At 32.6% G+C, this 13,455-nt stretch overlaps 2 protein-coding genes across 3 annotated transcripts; one reads left to right on the top strand and one right to left on the bottom strand.

Moving 5' to 3' along the window:
• The first annotated feature begins 3,727 nt into the window (after nt 1-3,727).
• On the top strand, nt 3,728-7,227 carry LOC114162715 (protein NRT1/ PTR FAMILY 4.5-like). Its single transcript, XM_028046675.2, has 6 exons — nt 3,728-3,824; nt 4,010-4,088; nt 4,213-4,430; nt 5,259-5,705; nt 5,875-5,999; nt 6,100-7,227. The coding sequence occupies exons 1-6, from the start codon at nt 3,759-3,761 to the stop codon at nt 6,947-6,949; spliced, it is 1,785 nt and encodes a 594-aa protein (XP_027902476.1). The 5' UTR covers nt 3,728-3,758; the 3' UTR covers nt 6,950-7,227.
• A 1,503-nt stretch (nt 7,228-8,730) lies between these two features.
• On the bottom strand, nt 8,731-11,237 carry LOC114163974 (putative thylakoidal processing peptidase 2, chloroplastic). Of its 2 annotated transcripts, none has more exons than XM_028048397.2 (6): nt 10,284-11,237; nt 10,107-10,175; nt 9,940-10,008; nt 9,760-9,846; nt 9,597-9,664; nt 8,731-9,365 (listed from the first exon to the last, which is right to left on the bottom strand). In XM_028048397.2, the coding sequence occupies exons 1-6, from the start codon at nt 10,941-10,943 to the stop codon at nt 9,239-9,241; spliced, it is 1,080 nt and encodes a 359-aa protein (XP_027904198.1). In that variant the 5' UTR covers nt 10,944-11,237; the 3' UTR covers nt 8,731-9,238. The 2 variants fall into 2 exon arrangements, 1 of the variants encoding a protein (XP_027904198.1); XR_003599455.2 differs by having other exon boundaries at nt 9,224-9,365; nt 9,473-9,664.
• Nucleotides 11,238-13,455: the final 2,218 nt, after the last annotated feature.

Consider the following 13,455-nt stretch of genomic DNA (forward strand, 5'->3'; position numbering starts at 1 on the left):
TCGTTACCGATGTCATAATCCAAAGTTTCGATATAGATCTCTTGTCACTGCGCTAATGATTTACTCATAAATTAAATATAACTAGTTATTATAAAGTATAAAGTTAAGATAATAGGAATTCACTTATCCCATCTTAATTAATAATACTAAGAGTTAATAAAATGTTTGTATTACACATATTTTTCATTAATCCGATGCAATAATTAGACCCTAAATGTTATAACGACAATCTGAACAGAGAACATTTAATCTCAATCGTACAATTATACAGAGAAGTGGTTAACAAATAATAATCAGTACTAACAACACTAATAATCAAGCATATGTATAAGGTTACCAATACTTTATCTATCATTTGATATCTCCATTTTATCTTGTACAATTATAGTTTTGTCTTACAAATTGTTCCATCTACGAGTTTTGAAAACGAGATCTTAAAATCATAGTTAAACTTGTCTTCTTTGTGTTTGACTTGATTTTACATTTAATTTTAGTATATCTTAAAGTAAAATAATAATCGTTATTTGAGGATATTATTTCTTAGTTTTTTATTAGAATTTCAGTTAAAGTTTGGGTTATTAGCATTTGTTAAAAATCTTTTATCATTCATCATCCATTTTTATCTATCATATTTCATTGCTGCGTAAAATACTTCAAATTCACAAGTTAAGAACAATTCTTTATGTTTTCAATTTTAACTTTAGTGTATTTTAGAAATAAATATGTTACGTTTCGTGACTTTTTTATCTTCTTGAAATTGGTCCTTAAAATAATTTTTAAAAAATTATCAAATAAAATTTATAATTTAAATAATTATATATATATATATATATATATATATATATATATATATATATATATATACTCTGAAAATAAAATTTTAATACTTTATAAAAAAATATTAGTAATAAGAAAATAAAAAAAATGTCATAAATATTACATTCATTATTATAAATTCGGAATAAAATCTGAGGAGATGTGGTTTTTATAGATGATTATTAGATGCATATCACATTAGTTCTTAGAAAAACTTATATAGTATCTATTATGAGACAACTTGAGTTATACCATTAGGTGCAACTGTATTTAGCGCGAAGAACAATTATGTATTTATGAACAATGTTATCGTATGATTTCATTCTTTATAAAAAGGTCGAACACAAATTAAAAGGTTTTAAAAAAGAGGTATGCTTTAAATAAAAATATAATCAAGTTTTTTTTTCATATTTAATTATTTATCATTTTTATTTAATGCAAGTGTTGTGAATAAATAATTTCTTTCTTAGATGACAAATTTACTTCATCGTGACATAATCTATGTGGTGGATCTATTTTAAAATACTTATTTTTTTAATAAAATGATTATAATGATGTGTGTGGTTTTAAATAATTATTCAGTATAAATTGACCTAAATAACTTTAAATATAATTCTTACATCATACATTGAAAGTTGATCCTAACTTATGCGGATATTCAAGAATTTTAGGATCAAGAAAAAACGTACCTCATTTTCTTCTCTTATAACTTTTTTTTCAAATATTTATTTTAATATAAAACTATGATTTATCTATGTTGCATACAAAGTACTTCTTATGCATTAAAGATTACTAACAATTTACATATCTTTAAAGTTGAAGTTAAATTTAAACCGATCTATATCTTTCATTAATGAAATCTGTTAGTATTTATAATTACATTTTTATGTAATATTAAATTTTTTAACATTATATATATAAGTTTTGTACCACCACCATTATCTAACATACCTCTCTCAGTATATGTATGAGTTTTTTCTTTTCTACAATAATATAGAAACTTTGTTATGACCATACAAAAAATGCATAATACTTTAACAATTAATATGAAAAATATTGATATTATATATCCTATATTTTAGTTACTTGGCAATTATTATAGAAAAAAATTTCACTTTATACATCAATTAACAATTAATATAAGTTTTGTATAACTTCCATTTCTTTACTTATATATCCTTTACTTCATAACATGACTTAATGTGAATCATTGATTAATGTACTAATATATTTTTCTTTGAACAAATTAATGACTCACACTAAGTTATGTCAGAAAGTAAATAATGAGAGTTAAAAGATAAGAGTCAGAGTATAATTTCCCTTTTTAAAATAAACTACGCTAAGAAGTCTAAGGAAACTTTCATGATTTGGAAATTGAATAAAGACACACTACCATTGTTCCTTAACTATCTTGTTGATTAGTAAATTAAGTTTAATTAGTCACTACGTGTTAAAAGTGTTTGTCATAATTAGCTCTAATTGTTAGTGACCTTCGGCAAGAAAACAAAAAGGCTTAAAGTGGCTGGATTTGGAATATGTTGAGCTGTGATGCTTCTCATCTAATTGTCAATACATTTAATTATATTGTCAAAATAAGATACCATTTTTGTAGCCACCACAATCATCATACCACGTCCTTATATTATAAACTAATTACATATGAATTTGTTGACATTTTTTAACTACACGGCAACCTAATATGCTATTTTGGTTAACATATTATCGTTTGAATATATATTAGAAGTATAATTGAAATGTATTAAAATAACATATTAAATGTGCATGTTTATATATATACAATCACAATTATTTATTGTCATTTTTAAGTTACAGACATTACTAAACCTTTGAAGTTTAAGGAATCATTTATATTTGGGATATTAGATACCGGCACAACAGTATGCATTTAGCTCTATCCGAGGTAGTTTTCTTGTCTGACATGTAATTTACAAAGGATGGTTACATAAGCAAGCAGCATCAAACATCACAAGAGACAAAAGCACAATCCAAACAGAAAGAGAACGTTAGGATATAAAAAAACATGTTTTTGTCCCTTGTCCAAACGTAGCAACAACAGCAAAAGAAATATCCATAACTTATTACTAGGTTAAAAATTATAATTATTAGTTAGTATGTAACTATTTTCACTTAAGAGTGTAATAATTCAAACATCACGACTAAATTATGATCCGGTCCGCTTGGTCTTTGGCATAAGACAATTGATGTTATTCAGAATACTTTTTCCTAATAATTGTCTTATTAGGAATCTCACAATTGAATTGTGAATTAGTCATCTGACCTCCGTCATGGAACAATTATTCAACCGTAACATGTCATTTGTCTAACTTCTCTACTCAAATTTCATTAATAAACTATTTTTATTATAAAACAACCTCTACTAAATTTTTATCATGAAAGAAACTTTGTTTGATACCTATAATTCTTTTTGTTAAACCAAAGAATTGGTACATCATAGAATAAGACTATCACGGTATTTGGACAAGGAGACTAGTTTAGCATGATTAGTTAAATCCCGTAACAGAGTTTTTTTGTTATCAGATTCATTTAAATGGTGCATTGGAAAAAATGGGTTTATTTTTTTGGTCAAATTAGAATGCAACTATGAAAGTTTCTGAAGGTCAATACAGGGATATACGCTCTGGTACATTTACATGCATGAACAAAGTAGTTGAGAGATGCCAATCAATTCTACTAACTAACGTGGTATACTCAACCCTATCAATGCGTATTTATTGGTTCTCTGATAAAAAAAAAAACGATTACGTCAACTAAAAAGTTTAAAACACCTACATTATGGGGGTTGGGGAGGAGAACAGGAACGTAGCTTACAGAATGTGACAAAAATTATTTTTCTAATGTCAAGTTGACATAGGATTTTTTTAAAGCTTACTTCAACTGCAACATGGTTTTCATTTAAATTCATGGCGAATGAAGTACTAATTCCTAAAGAAGTGGCACATTCTGTTCCAAAGAAGGCACCAACAATGGTAATCAACTCTTTCCTTTTTCTTGCAAGAAATTTTGAATGTTATACCAATCGAACCGATAACGAAGAGTGAATCAGTTTCTCAAACATGTTTAAGATCAATGTCGTGCATTTTAGTGTCATCTCTCTCTGTCTCTCCTTTGAACTTGCTTTGGTTAATCGAATTTTGTTTTCGTCACTCTTCAGGGAATCTGCAGAAACATGGTTACCCAGCCAAGGCAACAAAGAAGGCTAGGAGGAAACAGAGCTGCACTTTTTGTAAACGGTAACAGCTTCAACCCTTTACATCTCCTAATAGATGTTCTTTCATAATTAAAGTTCTTACCATATACTCAAAGAACACACAATTTGTTGTAATAAACTGGAAATATTCCACTTTGTGTATGCAGCTATGGAAGGGCTAGAGAGCATGGCTTTCGTTTCCAATGCTGTGAGCCTAGTAACTTACTTCTTTGGGTACATGAACTTCAGCATAACAAAATCCGCCACAACCCTGACCAACTTTTTGGGAACTGCATTTTTACTACCACTCTTTGGTGGAATAATCAGTGATACCTATCTCTCTAGATTCAAGACCTGTGTTCTGTTCGCGTGCATGGAATTGCTGGTAAGTTGAACCAAATTCTCTCACAAGTGCATTGTTTTTCCAGCATCACGACCTAAAATGGTTGAGTTTTTGTTAGAACTATCATGTTGGAACAATCATGTGAATAAACACATCTCTTACTGAAAACTTTAGTCAACCACTGGCTGTTGAATTATTGAAGCACTGGCTGTTTCTTGACTGGCACGACTGAACACGTCTCAAAATCTTCCTTGAAATTCAACATCGTACCTTGTCTTTACTTGAAGAGAAATTGTATTTTTACGTTTGTTTTATATAACTTTTTTGAATGACAGAGTGACAGAGAGAAAAAAATAACATACTTATAAAACATGATAAGGACATGTTTGATTAAAGTAAAAACCAAGACGACTTTTTCTCATCTAACTCTTTATGATCCATAATCCAAACAAACATATCATGCACCAAGAATAAAATAGACTCTCGACCTCCGTTCATAATTATTAAAATAAAACTTTGTATCTGATAATAATTGAAACGCTTCATCTAAATAGAAAAAAAAGTAAAATTATCTCCTGTGAATAAAGTGTTTGAGAAACAAAATAATTTGAATTGAATTTAATATATTTTCTTTTTGTAAATCAAATTTCTCCCTTTGAACCCTATAATATTAACAAAAACAAAATAAAAATGGAATAAGGATTCTCTCCTCCAAAAGAATAAAATAAATAACAAAAAGATTTCTCCCCTTAGGTGAGACTATTGATTATTTTTCTGTTTAAACATCCAAACACTGTAGAATAGAAGATATTTGATGTTACTATTTTTGTTGTTTAAATCTGAATGTTAAGTATGATCTACTATTTACAGGGATTTGGTATTCTGGCAGTTCAAGCAAAGTCCCACAAATTAAGACCCATCCCCTGCAAAGATTTAGCAGTAACCCAGATGAATGAATGTAAAGCTGCCACAGGTGGCCAAGTTGCAATGCTTTACAGTGGCCTATACCTTGTTGCTTTAGGAACTGGTGGTATTAAGGCTGCTTTACCTGCTTTGGGGGCTGATCAGTTTGATGAAAAAGATCCCAAGGAGGCACCTAAACTATCAAGCTTTTTCAACTGGTTCTTGTTCAGCCTTACCATAGGATCAATAATTGGTGTTACTTTCATCGTTTGGATTGGTGCCAACCAGGGATGGGATTGGAGCTTTATCATATGCACCATAGCAATTCTTTTCTCTATTGTGTTCATATGCATGGGAAACTCATTATACCGAAACAATGTTCCAAAGGGAAGTCCTCTAGTTCGAATCATACAGGTACTGTCAATTCCGTTTTCTACTCTCCCTACAAAAACCACCAATTTCATGCTTCAAGTATTTTACTCTTACATATTAATAAAAAATGTTATCTATGAACTTCAGAGTGGTGAGTATTCAATATTTCGGAAATTTTTCAAACAGTTATGTTATTTTGTTGTACTGTTAGGTGTTCGTGGCAGCCTTCAGAAACAGAAAACTTCAGATTCCAGATAATACAGACGAACTGCACGAGATTCATGAAAAGCAAAGAGGGGACAATGTTGAAATTCTTAAAAGGACAGAACAATTCAGGTAATGAAATTAAAAGAAAAAAAATAACTCCAGTGAGTACAAAGTTGAAACACTGTTTGTTTCAGTTCCTGATTTGGTTTTCTTGGAACAATAAACTCAGATTTTTAGACCGAGCAGCAGTTGTTGAAAGCAGCACAGGTAGCTCAACATCCGAACACTGGAAACTGTGCACAGTGACCCAAGTGGAAGAAACAAAAATCTTAATCCGCATGCTACCGATAATACTCAGCACCATCTTTATGAACACTTGTTTGGCTCAACTTCAGACCTTCACAGTACAACAAAGCACCACCATGAACACCAAAATAGGGGGCTTTAAAGTGCCAGGAGCCTCTCTCCCAGTCATCCCTCTGTTGTTCATGTTCATCCTAATCCCCTTATACGATCGCGTTTTTGTCCCGATTGCTCGAAGAATCACAGGGATTCCGACCGGAATTCGACACCTTCAGAGGATTGGAATCGGTTTGGTTCTGTCTGCTGCTTCCATGGCAGTGGCAGGTTTTGTGGAAACACGCCGCAAGTCTGTAGCCATGGAACACGACATGGTGGACAGCACAGAGCCTTTGCCGATGAGTGTGTTCTGGCTGGGGTTCCAATATGGTATTTTTGGAGCTGCGGACATGTTTTCACTGATAGGGCTTTTGGAGTTTTTCTATGCAGAAAGTTCAGCCGGAATGAAGTCACTTGGCACTGCAATCTCGTGGTGTTCTGTGGCATTCGGATACTTTACGAGCACGGTGGTCGTTGAGGTGGTTAACAAAGTGAGTGGAGGGTGGTTGGCTAGCAACAACTTGAATAGGGACAAGCTCAACTACTTCTACTGGATGTTGTCTGTCATAAGTGTTTTGAACTTTGGATTTTACTTATTTTGTGCTTCTTGGTATACATACAAAACGGTGGAAGTCCAGCAAGATGATTCAAAAAATAATGTGGACATCACCAAGGTTTAGATTATTAGATCCGCAGTAGATTGAGTATAACTGTTATCTGTTATAAATATTAGAAGCTCCATGGAAATTGCAGAACAGTGTTTGGTCAACAGCAACGTATCAAAAGCTCAACAGATAAACCAAAAGCATTGCTTGGATTTAGTGCCAAATTTATTTCTGAAACATAGGGTAAGGATGAACGTCAAAGAGCTGTTGTCGATTTGCCTGTGTTTACAGCGACTGGATTATGAAGTGAACTACTTCAATGATGGATTAGTAAAAAAATTTACGTTGATTCAGGAATCAAATTTAAATTTAAACTAAAAGCATAAAAGTTGAATCAAATTCATTCAACATGAATTATAAATTTCCTGTGGATAAATAACTACTATTAAAGAATATTTTACATTTCAAGTGAATACACAAACATTACTTAAGAAATTGATAGGACAGAATAACTAGGGATGTCAAAAAAATCCGTACCCGCGGGTATTTGCGGATAAAACCCGCAACAGATAGAAAATGAATATTAAAAATAGATACCCGCTACCCGTGGGTATGAATATTTTTGATACCCGCATGTTAACGGGGCGGGTATGGATATCATAGTATCCGTATCCGTGGATAACTGTACCCGCTAAACTTTAATTCAGAAAAAGATATATATATATATATATATATATATATATATATATATATATTCTTACCCCACAAATGAGTAAATTACTTCCATATACTGTGGAGGCATTGATGTGTCTCTAAGACTGGTTATGGACCAATATGGAAGGTAATGAAATTAACATTTTTACTTAGATATGCTTTAGATAGTTTAGAGGGACTAGGCAATGAGCCCGGATAATCGAATGGAACTCTTCTCTCAAAACCTTTCTAAGGTCATATATGAATAAAGGTTCCATATAAACGATCTGGCTTTGAAACTTTATACAATGTTGCAAGAGATGGATATTGATGAAGTTAGTAATTTCTTTAATATTTTATTCAAAAATAAACTACAATATAAATTGGTAGTGATTTTTTATTTGTTTGTTTTTTAAGAATAAATCGGAGAAAGGGAACTTGTTGATCCAAACAATAATTTTGGTTAAATAATTATTTTTTAAAATATTGTTGTAAATATCCACGGATACCCGTGAATACTCGCGGATATGAAAAAAAAAAAACGGATACCCGCATAACGGATACCCGACGGATATGAATACAGATACGGGACAAATATTTATTCAGCGGGTAGAGTACGAGAGAACTACTACCCCCTACCCGCCCCGTTGACATCCCTAAGAACAATACTGGTATATTAAATTGATACTGGTGAGTAATGGATAGGAAATATATTGATACTCCTTCATTAACGGGTCCAACACGTATATTATATTATACGTAAATATCCATTATCCGTTTAAAATTATAATTTAAACAATTTTATCTTGAATTTTTTTATTAGGTTATTTTCTACTCTCAATTATAATTAATCAATTGCAGTTTTAATCCAATTAAACAAGTTAAAAAGAAATTAATTTACTTTCTAGCCCTTTTGACTCCATCAATCCAAAATCAATCCAAAAGGTACATGTTTTTACCCTAAATTCCCACTAATTTATTTAATCTATTTTCCATTTTTCATCTGCTATCCAAACAAAGTGTAAAGAAAAGTATTCAACCACGTAGTCAGGTCAGATAACCTGGGCCGTACGTGTCTAGTGTTTTGTTGATCCAGGTGGATCAATCCTTTGTACTCCACAACTCTTACGGCACAAGATAAATCGAAAAAAACATACAAAGAGTGCAAAGAATGCGAAATTGCATTATTACTTGATTTTAAAATAGGCAACCAATTTGTGCCATACAATTTCATGTATGACTGAATGACATTACAGATTCAAATTACGAGGAGGCTTGATTATGGAACTAACAAGCATTCAGATAGTATACATACATGAAAGAATACAAAACAAATCAATCATCATGTTCCATTATATGGGGTAAAATCATACCATGCATTTGGAATTCTTTGTTTTTTCTCCCCCGTACTTCAGCAAAGAGAAACACATTTGACTCGGATGGCACTAAAGAACGCATAATGGTATTATTAGGTCATTGACAAATTTGTATCAATGAATACGATATTCATCCCAAACTGTATGCAGAGCCAGCTCACGCAGGCTCTTCTTAGAGAATCTTTGAATTGAAAGCTCATTCCCGGGCAAAAACAGGAGAAGCTATCAATTTACAACATATGAAAGTATCTGGAAACCTTCATCACCCTCAGATCAGAAAGCAGCTGGAATCATGTCAAGAAATTGCCACAGATTTGTTCTTAGGAGGCAGTTTACGAAGGGTGTCAGAGTCAGACACCTTAGATGGAGGCCAGTACCTAAACATGGATCTACCAACAATGTTCTCGATTGGGAGGGGCCCCCTGATAGACACAAAAAAAGCAAATAAAAGTTAACTCAGACATCATTAATCCGATAATGTGAACAATCACATGTTTCAAAGTTCTGAGATCTGATAGCAAATTTTTACATAAGCTAGATTGTTTTGAGAAGAACAGCATCAACAAATGGGCCAAAATCTGTCGTCGACCTATACTAAAATATCTTCCAGCATAAACAAGAGAAAGTCAGTTCGAAAAGGGCTGAGAAATTACCAGTTGTGAGAATCAAGGCTGTTATTCCGGTTATCTCCCATTACAAACACATATCCTTCTGGCACAACCTGCGATAAAAACACAACACCACTATTAATCATGCAGTCAAGCCCCACAACAATTCAATCAAACACTACTACAGCTTCGAATTTGCAAACCTTACCATTGGATCCATCTCATAAGCTAGAGGTTCTAATACAAATTCCTGTTCTTCAGCAACACCATTTACCAGTAGTTTCCCATCTCGAACCTACAACAAAAACCCAATCATGCATAAGATATAACTTAAAAGAACAAGGCACAACACTAGATCAATTAACTTAATCAAAATATAAAATCATACCTCAACACAATCCCCTGCCTTAGCCACAATCCTCTTTATAAATACATCAGACGAAGTAAAACCATAATCCTACATAACAACGGAAACCAATCAATAAACATCACAATTAACAAATCAACACCACCTTAAAACATTCAACAACAAAAACAAATGTCTTCGAAGCATACCTCCAAAGAAGGAGGCGCTTTAAAAATCACTATATCCGAAACATCGGGCTTCCTGAAGAGGAACGAAACCTGTCACAGACATTAACACCCTAATTAGTTCCAAAGAAGCAAAAAAAAAAAAAAAAAAACGCGACACAATCACACAAATAATTTAGTCAAACAGAACTAATAACTAACCTTCTCGGTTAAAACACGGTCACCCACTTCAAGAGTAGGATACATAGAAGCGGAGGGAATGGATCTAGGTTCAGCCAAAGACGATTTAAACAGCAAACTAACGGTAATGGCAGTGAACGCAGCCTTCGCATCTTCAGAAGACATGTTCAAAAGCCGCGAAAGCCAACTAGTTTTTCCAAAACCGGGAACATCGTTCGGAACGGTGTGTTTCGTGCCACCTTTATCGACCTCCCACGAGGTGGCGTCGGGAATGGACTCGTTGCAAGGAAGCCACTTCGAACCGGGCAAGAAGGGAATAATGGAATTTGTTTTAAAGGGAGAAATACCGAAAATACCCGCAGCCGCCGCGGATGACCCAGACACACCCGCCGTTGACTTCATAACTGAAATCAGGCCCAAGATGATTGGGCTCTTGAAGCCGTCGCCGAGAAACTCACCGGCGAGGGTGGAGTAAGTGGACTGGGCCCAGCAGTTGGGCCTGGAGAAATTTCGGACTCCGCCGGCGGAAGAATCTAGTTCCGTTTTCTGGGTGGCGCCGAAGAGGCGCGTGCGGATCCAGCATTCTTGGACGCATCGCGAATTGGCGACGCGGACGCCGGCGGAGGACGCGAGATTCTGGGCCACGTAGCCAGAGAAGGAGAAGGTAACCCGGATAGCCATAACTACGAAGTTGATTAATCGCAGAAAGAAAAGGTACAGGGTGCTTTCGGGGAAGCGGATTTGAGAGTTGGGAAACCCTAGCAAGCGACGGGAAGCACTTTCATAGAGGGAATCAGAAAAGCGAAAGCGAGAGAGTCGAATTGAAAGGTGGACGGCGAAACAGGGTAGGGAATCGCCGCCGACGCGATCCCCTGATCACTGGAAGAGAGAGAGAGAGAGAGAGAGAGAGGGGGGGAGAGAGTGTGTGTTTGATTGGGTGCGGAGAGAAGAAGTGTGAGAAGGAAGAAAACCAAAATAATGAAACACGAACTACATTTGGAAATTGATTTTTATATATACGGCGGCTCCCATACTTTTAGCCTCAGAATTATCAAACTTTGCTTTATTCTTTATTTACGATATTACCTACCCTCTACCCATCTAATTTTAAGTCTTTGACTTCATTTCGTTTTTATTTTTTTATAGCCTTTTTATCCTTTTCATATCTATTTTATACTATAAAAAATGTACCTCGAGCATCTTCCACATGGATTACCAGATTGATAAAAAAATATTTCAACATGATAACAACTTATAATTTCTATGCTTCTCCCTGTTGTGCCCAGAATCATAGAGTGTATTTATTTTTAAAGAAGGATTTAAGAGACTGAATATAAGTAGATTTAAGAGGGAAATGAAGTGAGTAACTGGTTTAAATAAATATATTATTCTTTTTATTATTATGAAATGTGAATTATTATTTAAAATAAAAAAAATAAAAATTGACAAAATCATATTAAGTGTGAAATTGCAAATGCATATAGCTTGACAGTGAGAAAGAAGGAAGGTAAAGGGTATTATTGTATCTATCCGTGTAATTCCTGTGACACTATACTGCTTTATTTAAATAAGATTATCTCATGTAAAAAAAGAAAAACAGTTCTTTAAAAATACAGTCACGTTATTCCGTTTTCAACTGGTTCAACGGAAAGGAGGGATGAGACATTGGGAACGGGATCAGGTTCGTTGCACTTGAATTTTCAACTACATTTTAAAATAATTTAATCATTAAATTATAACCAAATATAAATTATTTGATTTATACATCAAATTATAATAAAAATATTTGGTTTGAAACCGCATGATTTCCTTGTTCTTTTCAAATGCACGCGTTCCTGCCCATAGAAGTCAGCGTTAAAATAAACTTCTTTTCTTGAATAATTTCTTTTGTAAGTTTTAAGTTTTACTAAATTTATTTCTTGGGTTGATGGTTTCTCCTAAAATAAATAAGGTTAAAGAATTTAAAAGTTATTTAGTATTTATCGATTAGTTTTATTTTAAACACAGTAGCCAATAAAATAACGACGCAAAATCCTTAGGAGTACCTGCTACGTCACACGTGACGTATGTGCATGTGTCATCTAATAATTTAACAAAATTGTAGAGATAAAAAGTTGAGGTTGTACAAGTCAAAGGGAATCAAATTAAAATAATATTTATGTAACGAAAATTTAAAATAATTATAATTAGGAAGCTGACACGTCCGTTCCTCGCAACTATACAGAGTAAAGTTGACGGTGGGTTTTATGTTTGACTGAAGAAAAGTGAGAATGGAAAGAGGTAGGAATGAGACCATTTTTTTTTTCAGAGCAATAATAGTGTTATTATTTAATACGGTTTTTTATCTGACTTTTTAATGAGCCCAAGGCTGTGTTTTCTCTTTTTTGTTTAACATTTTAAATTGGGAATTTTCAGATCTAATTATTTGTATACCTTTTAAAATTACGAAATAAATATATCTTTTTATTTGCGTTATTTTTTTCTAGTTGAAAGATACTAGGAGTAAAAAATATTTAAAAAATGTCTCTTCCTTGCTGCACATTTTTATTATAAGGTTTTTTTTTTGTCTTTCACTGACTTTTTAATAAAAGTTTTTCTTTCATAATATTCTATTTCTTTAATATCTCTTATTAAATTTGTCATCATTAATCTAATAATCTAATAAACCTTATGTCTAAGTCGAATTTTGGTTAATGACCCGATCAGAGTTTAATATCATAAAAAAAAATTCTTATATAGAACACATTTATGAATATTCTTATATTTTTTTGTTCCCAAAACATATCAACATATTTTTACTTTATCTTATGTTTTTAGAATTTAAAGAAGCATTTACTTTTAAATCATGAGATTAAATTGAAATGAAAAAGTTTACAATTTATGCTTTTCTTAACTTGACTGGGTTACCGATCAAGGAGATGTATGTTTAATATATTACAATAGTGTTGATGTTGATACGCTCATCCGAAATTTTTACTTATTTATATTTAAGAATTGAAGAATCATATCATAATTTCTAATTTACATCTAAGACGAAATATAATATATCGTAATGAAATTTTCTGATTTTTTTATTTGGATTCTTTTATGTAATTTCAATATTTGATTCCATTCACCCCATGAAACTAAAATTTTATTTCAACTTTTCCTTAGTTTATATAAGAAAGGGTTTGATATTGGAAATAGATGATAA

The sequence above is a fragment of the Vigna unguiculata genome, chromosome 9, assembly GCF_037176805.1.
Source record: "Vigna unguiculata cultivar grain cowpea cultivar isolate G323 ecotype 2 chromosome 9, ASM3717680v1, whole genome shotgun sequence".
Lineage (NCBI taxonomy): Eukaryota > Viridiplantae > Streptophyta > Magnoliopsida > Fabales > Fabaceae > Vigna > Vigna unguiculata.